Below are 21,164 nucleotides of genomic sequence, written 5' to 3'. Positions count from 1 at the left end.
AGCTATTAGCGTGTTTAAGGATTTTTATTCTGAGTTAATATTTATTTAGAGTTTCCTGTTGCATCCCCTCTCTTTAGCTTTCTTAGCTAAATTGCTAACTCGCTAAATATAGCTATGAGATGAGGAGACATTCAGATATGCCCATCAATCAGCGACTCAAGGGTAATTAGCTAGATGATGAGCCAGTGTGGGATTAATTGTCAACACTTCCTGGTTCGCTGGTCTTTTGGTCAACAGGCGCCAATGAGCCCTAAAGGAATTTTCTCGTTTACTGAGCCATCAAGCAGCAGAAAACATCAGAGCACATAAACAAACAACAGGAACATTTAAGATTGGGGACACATGAGGAACACAGTACAAACAGAAACTGTTGTAAAGGGTTTTGTTTGTGCTTCCTGCTTGTGTTTAATGATTTTGCAGCTCTAACGGCTGTACAATTATTTTGAGGTCTAATTTGGCACTGATCAGATGTCTCGCCCTGCTATGACAAATACTGCAGGTCTAAGTGGGGCAGAAATTGGCCGACCTGCATGCTGTCCTGTCCCAAATCCTCCGTCGACCGTATCAGACGCCATAATGAAGGCGATGGAGGTGCAGCTGTGTGAAAGTGATGCATCAGTCAACATGAACCAGCGGGACGGGAAGGAGGATATTAAAGCATTTCGGTGCAAGTCATCTGAAGCTAAATGCTGGACCAAATGTGGTGTTGGAAATAACTGAAAACCCACTCAGAGGGAAGGTTGAGCGACACCAGCCTTTGACACATAAATTATATTTTGGTTAACAGTTCTTTTACTTAGAAACAAGTTCACAAACACAACAACATGCTGTTCGTAAGCTGCACCTCCCACTCAGAACCACTCGGGGCCTAATTGAATTAAAGCCGATGAGTTAACAGACAGCATTGTCTGACTAATTAGTACAATGTCTTAATCAACACAGCAGCTATTGGGGGAAAAAAAGGCTGACCTCCAGCTGCATTCGGAGATTTACCCCTTTATAACATAAAACGAGTATTTCTGCTGTCAGCTTAAAATGTGTTATTTTATTAAGATAAATGTGTTTGCAGTGCCAAGGTTTTTAAACTGAATGTAAATGTGCTCCGCAGCAACTTCAGCAGATTTTTTTATTATATTCTCCTACCAAGCATCTTTTTTCTCTTTCAGGCTGCCTGCTCAGAGGAGAGAGGGAACGAGCACACAGAGAAGAGGGAAAAACAAGGAGACGGACGGCAGTGTCGAGAAAAGGCCTTGACGAATGTCTGCAACAATCTAAATCAATGAATTAGGAAGAGCATCCTGCAACATTCTGTTCAGAAAACTCAGACATCGACTCAGTGGGAGCAGAGCTCCACTGGGAGAAGGGCAGCAGTAGAGAGCAGATCCTCGGGCACAGCTGCTCACATCCGTCAAGATGGTGATGCTCAAGCGACGAGGCCTCGGCCTGACGAAGGCCTTCCTGGTGTTGGTTGGCATTTCCGCACTCTTTGGTGTTGCAGTAGGAACCCGAAGAGGAAACGGATCATTGGATCAGAGGAGCCACAGACACAGACATTCAGGTATGACTGAAGTCTTCTGTTGCTACAGGCTCATATTATAGTGTGTATGAACATGCTACACCAGCATGACCTCCACACCTGCTTCTTTTAGTTTGGCCCTACAATAAAATAAATTGCTCCGTCTTTCCCATCATTTTCCTTGATGTTCTCATGTTATTGATAAATTTCCCGTCATGGTCCACTTTTTCCCTGCTTGACTTGAACTGGCAACCCCTAATGCAAAAGTGGTCCTCTCCACTGATGAGGTCCCCGACCGACACCCGCTTTTGGATCTGCAAAACAAACTGGGCTGTGATGTTAAACTCATTTTTGCACAGAGTGACCCAGAAGAGCAAATAATAAAAAAGCCAATGCTGCTTGCAGGTCACCTGTCCCTGCACAGACACAGGCAGAGGGGAGGGAAGGAAGGGCAGGTTCTCCACAGGTCCAAACGAGGCTGGGTCTGGAATCAGTTTTTCGTCATTGAGGAGTACACTGGACCCGATCCGGTGCTGGTGGGCCGGGTGAGTATTACACATCCAGTTTTACGAACGGCAAAATGCAACTCGACTAAAAGTAGCGCTCAAAACCTCACTCTTCTTATCTCGCTCTTTCAGCTCCACTCAGACGTAGACACGGGCACTGGCAATATCAAGTACATTCTTTCCGGAGAGGGTGCAGGAACCATCTTCGTTATCGATGACAAGACGGGAAACATCCATGCTACGAAAACCCTGGACCGCGAGGAGCAGGCACAGTACACCTTAACAGCCCAGGCGGTGGACAGACACACCAACAAGCCTTTAGAACCTCCTTCAGAGTTCATCGTGAAGGTCCAGGACATCAACGATAATCCTCCCGAGTTCCTCCACGGGCCGTATTATGCCAGGGTTCCCGAGATGTCCAATGTTTGTGAGTACAAAAATAAAGCATATTCAATCCCACAAAGAATAAAATAAGCAAAACTCCAAACAAGACAGCTACAGGTGATTATTTCCTTTTCAGATGATGTTTGACACTTTCTGTTGAGGCATGTTATTTGCACACGAGCTTGGGATGTGTGTTATGTTGAGAACATGCCAGCTTATGGTAGTTACATAGCAACAGCAGCTCCCAGAGATGCCTTAACTACTATTTCAGGAGCATGAGAGGAGTGAGCGACAGCAAATACTGAATATTTAAGCTTGACAAAATCAAAAAAAGGGCGACCTCAGTTTTAGAGATCATGTTTACACGCATAAACAGAAACATCAACACCCAAGAGTCTCTTGCCCATGTAAAATCACTCATCTATGGACATTTGTTGAAATGAGGGTGAGTTCTTCATCACTATTTGATTAACAGCCCTTTTCAAACATAACTGGTCACTGAAATCTGACCTGTGGACAGACGAATAGCCCTCGGTCACACGTTAAAGGCCTTTTATTACATTGGTGGATTTATATTTGCAAAGAAAAAAACTTGGATTGAGTTGCAGCAGGAGAAAGGAAATGTTTAGCAGCAGATTGGCTCAGGCAAAAGGTCCTCAGAGTCTCATTATTAGAGCTTCTCGTCGTGATAGATTTTCTTTCCAAATATTAAACGTGTTATCGAGACTGACCCGAAATGAACCGTTCACTCAGTGTTCCTGCCTGGACCTCTCAGAGCCGGAGAAATCCCTCCTCTGAAAAGATTGAACCTCTGAAAGGACTCCTGAATGAGTTCCATTCAGCCTTTATTCACCCATCTACTTCTTAAGCTGGAATCCAAATACAGAAGTCTGGCGGCGAGGGGCCTCTGGGTGCCATCACCCTCAATCACAGAGTGGGGACAGAAGGAAAAGGGGCAGCTTTGACTAACTAGCTCCATGTTTCCTCAATGGTAGAATGACAACAGAATGTTCCATACATGCTCGATTTCCTTTGAAACTGAGTCATTGGTACCTTCTGTAATGTAAAACTATATAATCCAAATAGACCTGGGAAGAGGAGATGTAAATATGTGAAAACCATAGCAGGGTAGTTGATCCACACCTGAAAGTCATCTCCTACTTCTGCCAATGGAATTCATTTTGCCTCTTTGCTCAGCTTTGTCGTGTTAAGGTCGGTTAACAGAGATTCAGGGTTGGCAAATTTGTGCCGTCGTAGGTTTTGTGAGTTTGGGAACCGGTCTTATTTTCAGATTATCTGACTTTTTTTTACAAGGTTCAGTAAATGGGAAGGTGATATAACAGAACTGGGGGAAATTGGGACGCAGTCTTCATCGCAATGGGAAAAAAAAATTCAGTGTCTAGTGGATATTTTGGTGAGAATGCAGAGAAATAACAGATTGGTCCTGCTGTAGACAGCTCTCCCAGCTGAGACAGGTGTGAGGGTCCTTCATTCCAGCAGGTTGCAGTCAGGTGACACGAGGAATGTTCTGCGACGACAAGAACATTTTTTGAAACATTTGTGAGGCGCTAGAGTATGAAACCTTCTTCCTGATGTCTGTCCCATCCGTCTGTCTGTGCTTTTAGATACCTCGGTGATACAGGTGACAGCAACAGATGCTGATGACCCCACATACGGCAACAGCGCCCGCCTGGTTTACAGTATCCTCCAAGGACAGCCGTATTTCTCCGTGGAATCTCAAACAGGTGATTTACACAGCCAGCAAAAATGACATTGCACAAAGGAACACATTCATGAATTATTTCCTATACCACTGCCATTTAACAAGAATGTACCCATGTTCGCTGTGGTGGATGGATATTAGGTGCCAATAAAGGAACAATTCTAATACAGCACACTCATTCGTCAACTTTTATAGGAATAACTGTTGGCCAACTGCTGCATCTCAGAGGGACCTTGTGGGGAAAAAAAGCCTGTTTGTCTGCAGCGATTTCACCAACCTCCCCTTGATTTAAAATACTCTGGTTTCGTGCCGGTGCAGGGCTCATGCAACAGCAACTATTTTCCACTGTAATTGTGGAGGAACAGCGCTGTTAAAGAAGCTTCCCAGAGGACATCCAGCCTGGTATCGGCGCAGCCAAAGCCTAATATTTGGGTTAGCATTAATATAAGGAAGTGGATAGAAGGGGAGGTTAAGGGAGGCATGGAGCTATGCTGGGTCACACGGAGTGAAGGCAAAAAGAAGAAAGAGGGAGGCTAGCGGAAAGGAGGAGAGGGAAATTGGTTTAGAGAGGGAGTGAGTCCATGGACAGAGTGGTTAGGGCATGGAGCAGGAGAGAGATTTGGGCATAGTAAATCTAGCTAATCAAACCAGTGTTTGGTATTTGACTGGCTCAAATCCATAGCTCACATTTCTAATTGGTTAGGAGATTATCAGCTTTCCATGGTGTCTCACACACACTCTGTGTACTTACACTTGGGGTAATATGACAGTGGAAAGCTTCGACTCAGAGACACTGCAGTTCGACATGAGGGGAAATAAAAAGAGAGATGGAGGGAGAAGCTGCTGATGAACCAAACAGACAGAAGAGATAAGCTGGGCTTGAAATAGAGGGGAAAAAAGACTTTGGACATGGTCTGCTAGAGTAGTGTGACTGAAGGGAGATTGTGTTTTTCCTTGCAAAGTAAGAAATTTTGGAATAATTTCCATCACATTCATCTTAAGCAACATGGAGGTATAGAACTGTATTCCAGAATAAAATGTATGTTGACATGTATGGTCGAGTTTTATCTACAGTGAAAACGTCTGCCCATTCAGGTATAATCCGTACCGCCTTGCCAAACATGGACCGCGAGGCTCGCCAGGAATACAACGTGGTGATCCAGGCCAAAGACATGGGCGGTCACATGGGAGGACTGTCGGGAACAACAGAGGTCAAGATCACCCTCACCGATGTCAATGACAACCCTCCGAAGTTCCCGCTGAGTGAGTGCAAACACTAAATGTATTTGTGCGTCTTTGTTTCACCCCAAACGTCTGCTGGAAACGGTTTGCCCTCTTCTCCTGGGACGAGAGGTGAAAGTGCGAGGAAGACATTAAAGCATCCGCCACATGCAGTCTCCCATCCCGCAGCATCCCATCACCTACCACACGCGCGCACATCTCTAGATTATGCAAATTTACACACACGTATGTGCATGGTTTTGCATGCGCTGTATGTGTTTGTGCAGCCCATAGCAAGCAATATGCTCTGGATATGAGATTCACTGTAGGAGGCAGAAAAAATAACTTGGGAAATCAATTATTAAAGGTTCTTCGCTGCCCCCCTGCAAAGTCCTCGGGCAAGGTGCGCCTTCACAACGTGTGTGTCTGTGTGTAGGTGTGAGTTTAAGCGTCTCTTTAAGAAATCTGGGCAATAACTCATTTGCTGAAAACCCTGTCATAAACAGGAAGAGAAATATGTATTTGGGTGTGAAACACAATAAAATACAAAGAGCCACAATATTGATAATAACGAGCATGGTTTGGAGAACGTGCAGGCCAAGTTGGTTTTCATTCTCCTTTATAAAGCGTAGTATCAGGAAAGAATGATGGGGATCCAGCAAAAGATAAAAATATCTTTTCATTCCTCCACCAATGTGAAAAAAAAGAACTTGAATCAGAGATGGATGTATGTCTGTAAAATGAGTTCCATGGGAGCTTCATGCTGCTATATTTGAATCATAAACTCATTCTGTTCTCTTCCTCTCTGACTTCCTCTGTCTTGACACGTTTGTGCGTTTCTGGTCTTTCTTGCCTCTTGTAGCTGTGAGCGTAGTAACTGCTGGCAGAGATTCAGCGGAGTCTAGCCTAGCTGGAGGAATGGATGGGCAGAAAAAAGGACGAGGAAGCAGGATTAAGCCTGTGGAGGGGATGAGTAGCTGAATAAAGAAGAGTGAGGAAGAGGAAGTCAAGGAGGGAATGAAGGACAGTCAGTCCAAAAACTCACTGCAGCTTAGGGTTTCAGTGTGTTAGTTTGTAGCTCAGCTGGTCACTTGGCTTCATTTGAGGTAATATCAGAGGTTCAACATAATCTCACACCTGGAAAAGGGTGACAGCCTATTCGGTGTTAGTTTCGACGGCTTTGAGCCCTCAGCCTCTAAATGTTGCTGAAGCAGCCACATAAAATGTTCTGCAAGACGTCCAGAGCAGGAAGATGGCGCCCAGTGTCACCCACCAAGCCTTTGAATGAAGGGTGGTTATCGCAAACCCCTTTCCGACCCTTTGAGAGCAGTGACCTTGCCAGCAGCAATGTTTGCAGCAACATTATCAACCATTTTCGATATCAGGTCTGACATCTACCCGATCAGCAGAAATGCTAGATGCCAGAAAAATATTGCACAAGCTGGAAAAATCGGATGTGATGATATTTAAATGTTTCCTCTGTTGTCAGATTTTGGTTTAACTGCGCAATAAAGTGCAAAGTCAGTGAGTTTGTATGCTTTAACTGCAAGGAGCATTTTTTAAAATCAAATACCACGGATGGGTGAACGTTTGATCGCCAAATATCGCTAATTCTAAGTGTTCTCCAAGCCCGGGCTGGCAGCACAGACAGGACAGGTTACATCTCTGATACAAGACAACGCATCTAACAACAATATGGTTCTTTGCTGGTAACCCTCGTCTTAAAACGCAGGAGCGATGCAAACACCTGCAGGAAATGCCTCCCAGATGGCGTGAATGAGGACAGTGATTACATATTTAGAGGTGGACAAGAGTGAGAGAGCAAGCAGAGAGAGACGGGGAAAAAAATGGAAAATCAGTTCAGCAAAGAGGAAAACAAAACAAAACCCAGACAGTGTGTAAAAAGGGTTCCCAATTGAGTTAAAAACCAGACAGAACATATCACAGCATGACTTCCTGCGTGTGTCTCGACAGCTTTTCAGCTCTGGTCGCATGCGAGGCTGGATCCCTCCGTCTCTCCCAGACTTTGTGTTCCTGTAGTTTCCTCCTTTTCACCTCATTATCAGGCAACCCTCATTCGCCACCATGAAGCCCATCACAGCACAGACGCTACAGGAGCAGTTGGGTTTTCAAACTTTTCTAAAGTCCACATTTAATAGGCCACATGTGAGGGATGGTCTCGGAATTACAGTGCTGTGCAAACACACACTTCTCTTTGTTTTTTAACAGTTCAAAGGCAGAAAAAAGTCAAAAATATAAAATCATATAAAATAGTAATAATGCATGACTGTATTTAATTCCACCCCATTCATATAATTGCACTGTAGATGTGGAATATTCTGGAATCCGAGGAGAAGCTTTGAATAAAATTAGAATAATGACAGATTCTGTGACTTGAGCTGAACTCTATCTGCTTGAATTACAGTCGCTCCCGTCAACGCTTACATTAATTGCTGCTTAAAATGAATTAAATACATGCAAAAATAGATTTTACCCTTGAGGGACACAGACTGTGTTTTCCTAATAGAGAATATTGTGCTGTGCAATAAAGTGTAAAGATTTCACATCAAACTCAAATGAGAGGTGGATTTCAGGGCACATCCATGACACCCTTGTCTGGTTACTTGATTGGCGGTTCCGTCAATATATTAGAAGCTTCCTACTTCTAAGGGCCAACCTCACATCAGCCCCGATGGTAAAATGTGCCGCAGCTCGTTTGAGCCTGCAGTCAGGTACGCCAGCCCGTCCGCCCGCCCGCCTGTGGGTTCTGTCCTGCAACGTTTAACTCAGCTGCCAGGAGCCATTGAAGTAAAGCTACTTAGGAAAAGCAAGAATAGAACGGCAGCAGAGGAGAGGGAGGGAGAGGGCAAAGGAGGGGGGCAGGAATGAAATGAGCTTTGAGGCAGAACGGGCAGAAAGAAGAGAGCAGGAGGAGGAGGAGGAGATGAGGGAAGCAGGGCAGAGTGAAGAGGAGCGGCGAGATGACGCTTGTGAAGGGAAAGTAAATGAGAGGCAGCGAGGGCTCATCAAAACATCTCATCTCTCAATGATTTTGAAAATCAAGGCTAGAAATTGAGAAGAACGAGGAGGTGGGACGTGTTTGAAGGCAGCGTGGAACGAGTTAGGGGGCCTAGAGGGCTGCTCTCCTCTTTCACTTTCATGGCCAGATTAATTTCAAGATTTAGCAGGGATGCAACACCTGGGCGGGCGTGATAAACATGCTAATAATTTACAAGACAAACTGATCCGCTTATTCTTGTGAATGGAGGGGCAGAGAAGAAATACACATGCAGGAATCACGGGCTGATAAAAGTTATGTCAGGAACCAGCAGAAACCCCGAGTTCGACCACTTTGTGGGTTTTTTTTAATCAGCAGCATGATTGTGTAAAAATCGAATGCTTGTAACAGGTGAGAGCAGAAGGAATGACAAACCAAGAGAGAGAAGAGGAGAAAAGGGAATAGAGTCGACATATGGTCCTCCTGCTCTCTTTCTACCAGCCAGGTGTCGACTCTGTCAGATACACTCATACCTGACACTATAGGAGAGATTAATATGCTTTGGGTCTCATGAAGACCCTCTGGGTCATAAAGACAGATGGTATAATTCATGTTAATCCTCCCTGCCCTCCAAAACTGACCCTGACTCGGGTAGTAAACAGCAAGCAGTCCCAAATTCTCTCAAGACCTGTGTTGAATTTAAAAGCAGTGAAACTAAAGCTTGAAACTTTTTTTGTCCCCCCCCCCCCCCAAACACACACACATACTTAGCTGTGTATCAGATGTCCGTGTCGGAGGACAAAGTGCCGGGTGAGGAGGTGGGCAGACTGATGGCCAAAGACCCCGACCTCGGAGAAAACGGACAAGTGAACTACCGCTTCGTGGATGGAGATGGAATGGGCGTGTTTGAACTGAGCACAGACTCCGAGACCAAAGAGGCCATCATCAAACTGAAGAAGGTGGGGAATGAAAGATTATTTTCAAGCTTTACCAGAAATAACTGTTTCCAGCAAAAAAATAAAGCAAGATGTATCCAGGCTTGCTGTGATTTCAACTGTCCAGATCCCTAAACAGCCTTTTCTCAGCCACTTTTGTCATGTGTTGCCTGTTATGTTTCTTACATTTACCTGTTCTTATTGTGTCGGCCATTTTCTTCCACTTTACCGGCGCAGAAATGTTACGTAGGCTTCACTTTTCCTCCGAACAAAGAGGGTTAATGTCAGAACTGACCGGCCCGCACTTCAGCAGAGCGGGGGCTGACGAACCCGAGGAGTACTGCTGACGTTACCGGGCAGCAAAGGGGAGGTTCTGCCGCGTTGCCTTCGCTGACGACCCTCACAGATCCTTATTATGCCTTATGTGAACACTGACTTCCACGGTTGTCAGTGAGAGTGCATTAACTTTCATGCTTGGCTTGGCCGCTGTGCTCATCTTCTGCACTGTCGCCGCGACACACGTGCACACGCGCACAATAACTGAAGCGTTCAGTGAGCCAGCTCAGCACACACAATTACGTCCCCTCTCACACACATATGGGCTGTTATTGTCTCAAATACAAACACACGAGCAGAATCGCACCTCTCCCACACACACACACACACACACGCACACACACACGCACACACACATGCACACACACACATAGAGTTTTGTGCTGTATATGTAGCTGCAGGTTGAGATTATGAGCTCAAACCACCAGTGAGCTTTAGTGTCCTGCTATGCCCAACAGGACATCCTGCTGTCAGGTGTCTGCAATTAAAAAATAATGATGTTCACACTCAAGTTGGCAATAAGAGCAGGGACATGAAAATAAAACCGAAAAATGACCCTTTTACTTTCCATCTTTTGACATTACAAATCACCGCACTCTCGATTTGGCAGGACTTTGGCCCACAGCTAAAGACGCTTACTGTACATTCTTTTTTTTCCCAAACCATTTGCTTTGTTCGGTAAAAGGCTTTGCGTTCAAATGTACAGTAATTACAGTAAGCGGTTGAAAGTAAGATGAATTCTGTGGCAAGCTGAAGTTGCTTCGCAGAGAGCGATGCCGTTGCTCTGAAGAGCGGCCAGCTTTAACCCGCTGCTGTTTTTACTGATGCTGTGGGAAAATCTTTGTCTGATTCAATCGATACGAGTCTGTTTCATGCTATTTTTCCCACAACCGGCTGCATGAAGGATTCCTTTGGCGCATGGCGCTGCAGCATGGTGTTAAGACTACCAGGTTTAGCGCCTCTCTTCCCACTCAGGGCTGGCCGGTGAAAGGGTGAATGACTTTGCTTTGCTTTCAACAAATGCAATTTGTGGGCCCTGGAGCATAGCAGCTAAACAAACAGATCAGGTAACGTTAAAAGTGGAACCCGGAATGTGGGACAGAACCCGGGTGAGTCCTGGGGTAAACAGACTTATTATTGGCACGATTAAAGTATAAATCCATATAATCAACAACAGCAGAGTTGACGGCCAATAGATAAAGCTCATCGATGCACCAGCGTGTCTGGAAGCTTCAGGGAGCCAACAGTTCACGGTTTTATAGACAAACTTCTCCCCATTCAGCACCAGTTCTGTTGGATTTACACTTGACATTGCCTGATTAGATGTGCGGAAATTAATAGTTTGAGGATATTTTGATTTGATGAAAAGTGGGATACCCTTGATTAAATCCACTAGCTGCCGCTTAACGATCCCTCGGATCCCTGCCTTTAGCAGTCCAACGCTGATTTGAAGTGCTAGCGTTTGGCCGTGTGAACAGTCGAGAGACGCTTGAGTCGCATTTGCGTTTGTCTCAATCTTATAATGCGTGTAAACGTATCGGTATGTGTGAAGTCTGCGTCTTGATGCCTCTCCAGGGAAATCACGACCCCCGGCTCCCAGCAGGCGCACGCTCGTTCGTACACAGAAGAACACGTCGAACCTAACACCTCAGCGCGCTTTCAAATCAGCAGTGGGAGTAGCCTCCACTAATCTCTATTCTCCCACACCCGCACGCACGCATAGGGACTCGCTTTAATCAGCTATTCTCTTTCAACTATGTCCTGACGAAAGCAGTCCGCAGCATATTAAGGAGCTGCGTGAGTGCGTCGGAGGGAAAGGCATTATTGTGAATATCATTATCTCTCGCCGCTCCACAAAAAGGCAGAGAGTGACGAGCATTCGCGGAAGGACGGAGGAGGCAAAGGAGACAGAGAGCATGCAAAGAAGAGGGGAATTAAAGAACTGGGTCACATCTATCCTATTAGCGTTGTGCCTATCATCAATTCATTAGTTGCTGGATGCAAGTGGAAATGAGTAAGCGTGGAGCGATCCGCTTTCACTCGCAAATGAAGCCGTTGCATCAGGGTCCATCCAAAGCAAAGCAGCTCGCTTCATGCTAACGCGATGGCTTCCATTTAGGTCTTCGCCTGTCAGATAATAAAACTCGTTGTATTGCATGAGGTCACACCTCACTTACAGACGATGAATGTGGATACGGCACAGTAACAGTCCCAGCTTCTTCCATGAGGAAGAAACTGGGACTTTTATTTTAGCCCCGACCATAACCACGACTGTGTCCCGCAACATTCAACGCCATAAGGACGTCAGGCGATATGAACTTAGCGAAAAGCGATGCAAGAGAAGATCTGTTGCATCGCTCTTTGGAGCCTCGGGAAACTGACGTTGCGTCATTACTTGGCAAGAGAGTGACAGCGTGTCATCCGATCATAGCTGCAGCTATTTTGGTAACCCGATCGCCATGTCTTATGACTTGACAGCAGTTAACTGATCCATTCCTGAACTTAGGAGTCCAGCCTCCTTCCCACAGAGATTTTACCAAGTGGTCACATCCGGACTGAAAAGATCAGACCTCTCTCCAGACTTTAGTCTAACATATCCCCAACATGGCGGAAGAACAATGGTGGAGTTAGATAACCATTATCTGGTTTAAAAATACATCACTGTTGCCCAAAAGAACAAGACAGGAGTGCAAGCGAAGCAGCCAAGTGCCGCTAGTAACACACGAGTTCCCATAATCACAGAAGAGAACATCTCCTGGGTATTTAACTTTCCTGAAATGAATGCCAACACATTTGTTGACTCAAAAGTCACTCCCACAGGAGCACAGTGTTACTGCATGAGAATGGAAAAAGGGGATGATTTGTCAGATATAACCACCGTTTAGCTGAAGGTCGCTTCTTTGAAAGTGCTGAGCCACAGATTGTGACAGGAGGAGAGGGTGCGATGCTTCCTGGGTCTGAATGTTGCACCTGCGCGCCCACACTGACGTTGATTCAATATCAAGGCCATTAAAAGTCACTGGCTTCTCTCTCAATATATAGTAAGTGAATTTAAGCTGAGCTCAATACAGTGAATTCGATCTCAGCGTTTTTACAGTGGCCTTGCAGTGACATTGATAGCCCTTTTTAGTTTTTTAAATGCGTTCTTATCGTATCTGTCTTCATTATAAAAGCTGTAAAACAAAAGCAGGAAATAAAAGAAAGGCAGCAGTGCTGTTGGGGCATTAATCGTTGCCGCGTGGGACTTCATTTCATCTCTACCTTGTGACCCCCAAACACTTTCCGCTCCTTTTATGGCGCAGTGTCCCAAACTCCCAGACCTCATCCGTGCTCATTAAAACCAGTGCAGAATTGTTTTTCGTGTGTTGATGAAAATGGCCCTGCAGAAAACATCCAAATGTCTCATCCATGATTCATTGTGGTCCCACAATACTCGTGAAATTGTGTAATATCGCGTGGTTTAGAATGTCTTGAGGTAAGACTCAACAGGGCTACTTCCTTGTTTCACTGCATTGTAATCTTCGTGGACTCCACCTTTCAATACAGCGATAATGAGCTTGTTGTCATTCATGTAGCAACAGCTCCCCCTAGCAGTGGATCAGGGAACAGGTCTGACCCCCACAAAGCCATTGGGTATTTTCTTAAGCCTGTCAGTCATTCCACAAAATCAGGATAAAACCTCTTTGAATATGTGTTTACAGTTTACTTTTTTTTTTTTAAAAGAACATGTTTTTTTTCCTTTTCAGTAACGTGATTATGTCTCTCTCCCTCTCTCTTTCTCACACCCTCAGCATGTGGACTATGAGAATAAACGGTTGTACACGTTGAAGGTGGAGGGATCGAACCCCCACATTGACCCACGGTTCCTTGCTTGGGGGCCCTATAAGGATGAAGCTACAATAAAGGTACACACAGTAAAATATGCCTGGAAAACCTACCAAACCCTCTGCGTGCTACAACTTGAAGAGTGTAGATTTATGCATGACAGCACTCGGAACAGATTTTGTTTGTTTGAGTGCGTGCAACAAGATAAATATCCCAGTGGTGTTTGAGGAAATGAAGGTATTTGCGTGTCTGTAGATCTCCGTGGAGGATGCGGACGAGCCTCCGGTGTTCATGGCTCCCAGTTACACGTTTGAGGTAGAGGAAAACGCACCTGCAGGAACTGTTGTGGGAAGAGTCCACGCCAAGGACACAGACGTTGCCGTCAACCCCATAAGGTAACAAGAGCATAGGAAGCGAGAACAATCCACTTGCCTACTTGTGTACATGTTTTTCGGCTCTTTTTGTGACAAATAACTCTTCAGAATTCGAGGTTCAACGCGTGCTTGTTGTCCTGACAGGTACATGATCCCTCAGTACACAGATATAGAGCGGTTCTTTAGCATCAACTCAGAAGATGGATTGATCACCACGGCGAAACCACTGGACAGAGAGACGCAGGCCTGGCATAACATATCTGTGTCAGCCACAGAGATCGGTACGCGCAAACTTTCTTGCAGAGGCGACGGCACACATCAAGCACTTCCAACATTTGAGGGGAATTGGGACTGGATCTGACATGCGTGGGCCCTCACAACATCAAAACAACGTTTGTGACTCATTATGGTCTCGCTTCCACGCTCAGACCTATTACGTAAAGTGAAAAGTGACAAAACAGCCGCCGCACTGTCGCTGCTAATTTATTTTCAGCCACTTCTTGCGAGGAGTTAAACTACAAACTGTCAGCATTTGATCTTGCTGGGTTTTGCCAAAAATGATGAACTGTAAGATGCAGAGACTACATGTAAAGATGGATGAACAGATGGAAGCATCGCAGCCAGAAGGACTGTCTGCAGTGTAAGACGCACAGTTATTTAGCTAGTTATCAGCTAATGTCCTTGGCTGATGTGTGGTCGACTGGTTGATGTAGACATGGGTTTTCAGTGGATAAAGCTTAAAAACATCCTCCTTGCTGTCATTTACTGATTCAAAGAAATAGAAAATAAAATAACTGTAAATCTTTTGAGGTAAATTTCACTACCGATTCTAGCAGTTAATTTAAGCAGGGGGATTTTTTCCCCCTCACTAAATAAATTCAATTCCACCAGCGGCGGTTCTTCAGACACAAAAAAGATAGTCAGATAAGTGAAAAACTAAAGTAAAAGCAATTTAAACACCACTTCCATCTTCCATCTCCATCACAAACACTCTTGGTAATGATACAGGGGTAAAAAATAAATAAATTGAAGCGAGGGGAGAAAAAAATGTTTGCTAGCCCACAGGCTCTCTTGAGCTTTCTCTCTCCTGATTCATCCTGAAAAACACTGCTGCTAGCAAGCCACATTGGCCCCACCCTAGGATTCTGTGGTTGGGGCTCCAACTAAGAGAGCGCAGTGTGGTTTCCCTGTGGTGTCCTAGACGCCAGACGGCCAGATGGAAACCAGCTCGCCGCCCACAAACCTAGGACCACTGTAGGCTACGCTAACCGCTCACAGGCTCTGGGAAGCTAAATGAATGGCTTGTAATAACAGGGTAGAGGGAAAAATCATACTGACTAGAATTACAAATATGCAAGGCATTGTAGAAATAGATTTTCAAAAGTGTGTGCAAACAAAAAAAAACCTTTTATCTTTCAGCACTTCTTTGCTCATGTCGATGTTGTAGGAGCATCTCAGGTTCAGTGTTGCCGTATGTATCACATATATATCTGGCATTAGTCTCGTCGCCTGAGAGGCTCTGATTGACAGGTAACCTTGCTGGGAATTATTCATCGTTAGATGTGGGGGTGAAGATGAAGACAGACAAGCGCAGGCATATTCAAGCACAAACAAAAATCTGCTTTCAGTGTAAGTGAAATGCGCAGCTGAATCTGACGGTTAGCTCCTGTGTGTCTGCGTGTAGGCGGCCATCACCAAGACACCAAAGTTCGGGTCAACATCAGAGTCAAAGACGTGAACGACAACCCCCCAGAGTTGGCGAACAACAACAATGAGGTGTTCATGTGCGAGTCTGCCATTCCGGGAAAGGTAGGGTTTGCACGTCAAAGTGGGAATTTAGAGGAGATTGGATGTTCCTGTTACTGATGGAAGATGTTTTCGCACCTGTGATTTAGAGCATTCAAACGATTTCGGCGGTGGACAAAGATGAGATGGGCCACAGGCAGCACTTCACATTCAGCCTTGCTCCAGAAGTTGCCCACAACCACAACTTCTCCATCAAAGACAATAGAGGTAAACCATTCGATTCGTATTTTGGGCTTTTGACGCATCACTCTTGCAGAATATTCCTCGTTCTGCGGCGCCGCTCTCGGCGTCTTCCTCCTTTTTCCAAGATTAGATCAAAGCGTGACCAGATGGAGACTCGCAACACTCGTGGAGAGCAGCAGGTGCTCTGAATCTCTCACACACAAATGCACACGCGTCCTGCGGGCTGTATTAATTGCAGTGGGGTCTCCGTCCGTCTGTACATATTTCTTTGGGGGCCCGCTGATTGAATTAAGCGTTGAGATTGCTGTGAGGGAAGTGAAAGGAAGGGATTTTAAAGAATGGAGGCGAGAAGCAAAGAGCGAGGATAAGAATTCTGGAACCACAAGCTTTGAAAATAGGAGCTGTAGCAGGCTGAGTCTTATATGGTGAACAGGGGGAGATCTGAGGGACATGCTGGTCCTGATGGAAAACTCACAGAATGGACATTAAATACATAGAAATACAAGAGGAAAAGAAAGGCTGCCCGCGTGCTAGCAGCTCTCTTAGCAGTCAGATTTTTATTCACTGTGCATCATTTCGATATCGGAGTTTTTCTCTTCTGCTCTGACGGAGTTTCAAAAAATGCAACTTTTGCTGGATGATAAAGCCTCGTCCATTCTGGAACAAAGCCTTCGTAACAATAAACCAGCACCGTTTTCTCCCTGGTTGCCGGAACAGAGCGTGTCACAACAGAAGTAACAACAGCTTTTGATTACATTTCCTACTCAACTGATGAAAACACCCTCTATTTAACGGAAATTTAATGTCATCCAGTCACACCTCATTGGCTTATGTCCGTGCACATTGTCGGTCTGTTGATTACATTGTGTGCGTATGTCCGTGCAGGCGACAGGAATGAAGCAGTGATAATGCTGAAAAATAATAAACCCAGCAGTATCTCCGGCAAGCAGGACAAATAAACAATCTCGCTAAACAAGAATGGCGTTTCACCTCCACCTAGCGAGCCCACGTCACAAACAAATGCCTTAACCTTTATCTTTGGACCGTTTTTCATCCTCCATTTTCTTTTTCTTCCATTCTCCCGCATCACTCCGCTAACTTCTTTTTCAATTTCTGTATTTTTGTTTAATATTCTGGGTCACCCGAATGATGGCGGTAGCTGTCAGTCATTCCCATCATGCCTGCGGCCTGCTACGTCGCTCAACGTGCGTCAGTGCGACGAATCTGACCTCATCATGTCACAGAAACAACAGCCACAGCTTATCATTGCTATTTTGAAGCGTATAAAGGATGTAATAAATCCACAAGATAGCAACAATACCGTTGAATTCTCCTCAGATGAGGCTGAGCTTTGGTGGCTCTAAACATTTACCTAGTTCACCTATTGCGAGGAACTTTAAATGTTTATTATAGATCCACTTTTTCCATCTACTGAGCACCATGCTTTGGTCCCCATCTGCAGACAGCACGGCCAGCGTCGTTGTGCTCCGGAAAGGATTCAGCCGCCTGACGCAAGATATTTACCATCTTCCCATTGAAATAAACGACAACGGCTTACCCGCCATGAGCAGCACCAACACCCTGACCATCCGAGTCTGCTCCTGTGACACTAAAAACACCATCCTGTCCTGCAACGTGGAGCCCTACGTCCTGCCGGCCGGACTCAGCACGGGGGCTCTGATAGCCATATTGGCGTGTATCGTTATTCTGTTGGGTAAGGAGCTCATCTTTGGGATGTTCTTGCCGCTTGGGCTGTATTTGTCTCTGTGGTGAGCAGAAAATGCACCAATGAATGAAGAGAAGAGAAGCTAAAGTGTAAAGATTTAGTAGTAGTAGTCGTAGTACACGCTGTGTCTGGCGCTTACAACCTTGTTGAAGAACGACATGTTGATATCCAACTGCAATTAAGTGTCATGTGTGCGCAACGGGCAACACAACAATGAAATTGATTAAACTATCCAAGGCCTAATTACATTAATATCCCACAGTACTAATTATGTCACGCTTGAAATCCCCTTTTTTCAAAGAGACTTCTATAACATAGCGCCGTGCTTCTCTTTGGCAGCCATCGTGGTGTTGTTTGTCGCTCTGCGGCGTCAGAAGAAGGAGCCTTTGATAGTGTTTGAAGAGGAGGACATCCGGGAGAACATTATCACTTACGATGACGAGGGAGGTGGCGAAGAGGACACCGAGGCCTTCGATATTGCTACGCTGCAGGTATGAAAAGAGCCGCCCCTCTCGGCGCCCCGTTGTCGTGTCTGAACTGCTGAACTGAGATTCGGATTTTTCAGAATCCAGACGGCGCCAACGGTTTCCTGCCTAGGAAGGACATGAAACCAGAGTTCCAGTATCCTATGAGGCCCGGCAGCGGCCGCCCCGCGGCCAACAGCGTCGATGTTGATGACTTCATTAAGACTCGAATCGCAGAGGCAGACAGTGACCCCACGGCCCCTCCGTACGACTCCATTCAGATCTATGGATACGAGGGCAGAGGATCGTTGGCCGGATCGTTGAGTTCCCTTGAGTCCGTCACAACAGAGTCTGACTTGGATTATGACTATCTGCAGAGCTGGGGGCCGAGGTTCAAGAAGCTGGCGGATTTGTACGGGGCCAAAGACTGCTACGCTAACGATGGAGATGGTGGTGAAGACTGTTAACAGTGATCTCCATTAGCGGACGCCTCCGATATCCGAAAGATCGATTCCACGAGGATTCGTTACCTGAGGATTAAAACTCCTCAGTAGCCTGATGTTTCCAACCAGAACCCCATCAGTTAAAGCCAGATTATTGGGACATTGATGGCTCCCCCTCTAGCGGCGCCTCCCGGGTCCTCCAAGATGATTTGTTAATGAACATATAATGAACGCTAAGACTCAAATTCACTCCCTGCTTTCCCCCGAAACCTTCTTCTCTCTACAGACTGAGCATTAGAGGGCTAGGAAATTTGTTTTGTCACCAGTTTGTTGGTTTGAACGCACATCACGGGGGAATTGTTGCTATGTGGTCAGAACAAATCGTTTTAGCTAAATGTTTAGATGCGTAGAGGTTCAACACACTTCTCTGGACTGGATTCACATTTTTCTCAAGGAAGAGTCCCGTTTAAAGTTTGTGCGAGGAAAAGGAAGAAATTTTTAAGGAAGAAATGAAATAATGTGAGAAATTAAACAGCAATGTGGGCTCCACCTGAAGGAGAAGGTGGTGTGTGTGTGCTGAGGTGGTTACGATAGCGCGACAGACTCCGAGTTGTTGATACTGTGAAGACGTTGTGAGCGTCTTCACAGTATGGTGGCCTTACAATAAATAAACAGCAACTCCAGGGGTAAATACAGCAACAACAGAGACCACTAGCTTCAGTAGCTACACACTGATGAGGCGTGTCTGTCTAAACGCTACACAAATTACTGTGTTTCCTCCTTTACCCCAAAAAGAAACAAGACTCAAAGTGGATTCAGTTTTTTTTATAAAAAGAAAAACACAAAACAAAACTTTAAATGGTTCTGTGTTCATTTTCTTGTAAAAAAAAAAAGAGAGAAATCAACCCCCAACTACGTTCTGGTTCCCCCGATTCCTCCCATCAAGCGATCGCTTCCCATACCAATGAATGGTCACTCATTCAGAGTCCATCCATGATGATCAATCACAACAAGTAAAAGACCTGTGAGCTCGAAAAATCGCCTTAATCTTTATGGACACTCTTGCAACGCCGTGCATTCTCCTTTTTTGTCTCCTTTTTGTTTCCTCTTTTTATTTGTAATTTGAAAAGTATACTCAGAAAGCAGATTATCACGTATGTAGGTATGTACAGAGCAACGTGCAGACATGTGCTGTGTCACTTTGAGGCGCCAACTTGCACCTTGTGCACTCTTCATCTAGGATGAGCCGTTTCTGCCAACGCTGTAAATGTAGACTAGGAAAGTGTGCGATTTTGGGTTTTTTTTAACGATACCAGCTCTGTTGGCGGCAACATCTGTTGCATCAACACGTGTTGCTCTTCGAGCGTAAACATTGGATCTGAAAAGAGCGTTTTCTACGTCACATCTACGGGAAGGCTGAAGCAGAGCATCCTGTTTGAGTAGTAGACTGAGTAGATTTTTGACCAATCTATTTTTAATGTTATTATATTATTATGACTATTACGGTTGTTTTGTTATTATTATCATTATTATGACAGTATTCTTTTTTTCGCAGCTGCAGTGGAACCGATTCATGATTGAGTCTTTGCGGTAAAGAAATCTCCTTCAGGGCGCCTGATGAGCGATTGTGTGTTTTGGACAGCCAGGCGAGTTGATTACTGCAGAGATTTCTACATGAAATTTGGAATTTGCTTGTATGAACACAATCTTTTCATTTTTTTCTTTCATTATTTGCCATTCCTTTGTTTTTCTCCCCGTTAGAGAGGGAAAAACATCTGTGTTTGTTGCAGTGAGAGAACGCCTCGTTTTTATTCTGTCGAGTTTTATGGTACCGATTTGTACAATTTTAAAAGTTCTTATTTTAGTATACATGCAAAATACTCCAGTATTACAACAAAAAACATGTTACAAAGATAAGAATAAAAAAAATGACAGCATCACACTTATATTTTCTGAACATTGTACTGTTGCTTTATTATGTGCTTCAATCTCCGAAGCGAAAAAAAAAACAAAAAACTTTGAAATAAATTCTCTTTTTATAAAACAATATGACAAATGAGTGGAAATTCAGTGGCTGACTGACTTTATCACTGACTTTGACAGATGACACACGTGTGTGAAATACTGTTTCCCTTTAGAGCTGCTACATCGATTAAAATTCAAATCAACAAATATTTGGAGGGAAAATGTTAGACATATATCATATGTTAGACATATATCATAATATATCATTAGACATTTGATATAGCCAGGCTTTTTTATATATATAGTTTATAACCCTTTAAACCCTAAAGTCTTTGAGGGAAAAAAGCCTCATGACATTTGATTGTACTGTAGTTCAGCTGGGATTTGTAGTCCCTAGAACCACTAGCCTCGGTAGCTCCTCCCCTTGGATCAGGCTACAAACATGGATTCTCAACAAAGGAACGCATTTATTTCTTCTTTGAGGCGTGTTTTGTCTCCATTAGAGTCTAAACATAAAACAAGTTTAAGAGAACCGCACCGCTTTATTTGCTTTTATAGTGAATGATGATGCGTGACATTTTTTATGCCCATAGGCAGGCTCAAAGGGTTGAATGTGTGACTGAATTTGTGTCTTCCTTTCACAACTGTGGAGAATGTGCAGCTTTTATACATCTCCAAGGTTAAACTTCAAGGGTTCATGAAGCTGTGACCTCCTGTGGTAAATATTACATACTGGTTGGCCAGGTTAGCACATTAGCA

General features: G+C 44.7%; 1 protein-coding gene across 1 annotated transcript in view; it reads left to right on the top strand.

Moving 5' to 3' along the window:
* The window catches only part of cdh11 (cadherin 11, type 2, OB-cadherin (osteoblast)), a 60,668-nt gene extending 40,181 nt beyond the window's left edge, over positions 1-20,487 (top strand). Inside the window, exons 3-16 of the mRNA XM_057048383.1 lie at positions 1,167-1,558; positions 1,922-2,061; positions 2,155-2,449; positions 4,032-4,151; positions 5,225-5,392; positions 9,120-9,307; positions 13,411-13,524; positions 13,700-13,839; positions 13,963-14,099; positions 15,503-15,627; positions 15,714-15,831; positions 17,270-17,521; positions 17,873-18,024; positions 18,099-20,487. Of these exons, the coding sequence (XP_056904363.1) occupies positions 1,414-1,558; positions 1,922-2,061; positions 2,155-2,449; positions 4,032-4,151; positions 5,225-5,392; positions 9,120-9,307; positions 13,411-13,524; positions 13,700-13,839; positions 13,963-14,099; positions 15,503-15,627; positions 15,714-15,831; positions 17,270-17,521; positions 17,873-18,024; positions 18,099-18,464 (2,460 nt within the window). The 5' untranslated portion in view covers positions 1,167-1,413 and the 3' untranslated portion in view covers positions 18,465-20,487. The remainder of the gene's footprint in view (positions 1-1,166; positions 1,559-1,921; positions 2,062-2,154; positions 2,450-4,031; positions 4,152-5,224; positions 5,393-9,119; positions 9,308-13,410; positions 13,525-13,699; positions 13,840-13,962; positions 14,100-15,502; positions 15,628-15,713; positions 15,832-17,269; positions 17,522-17,872; positions 18,025-18,098) is intronic.
* The last annotated feature ends 677 nt before the right edge of the window (positions 20,488-21,164 follow it).

Source organism: Takifugu flavidus, chromosome 11 (assembly GCF_003711565.1).
Source record: "Takifugu flavidus isolate HTHZ2018 chromosome 11, ASM371156v2, whole genome shotgun sequence".
NCBI classification, from domain to species: Eukaryota; Metazoa; Chordata; class Actinopteri; order Tetraodontiformes; family Tetraodontidae; genus Takifugu; species Takifugu flavidus.
The sequence above is the reverse complement of the archived record's forward strand: the minus strand, read 5'-3'. Positions and strand labels throughout refer to the sequence as shown.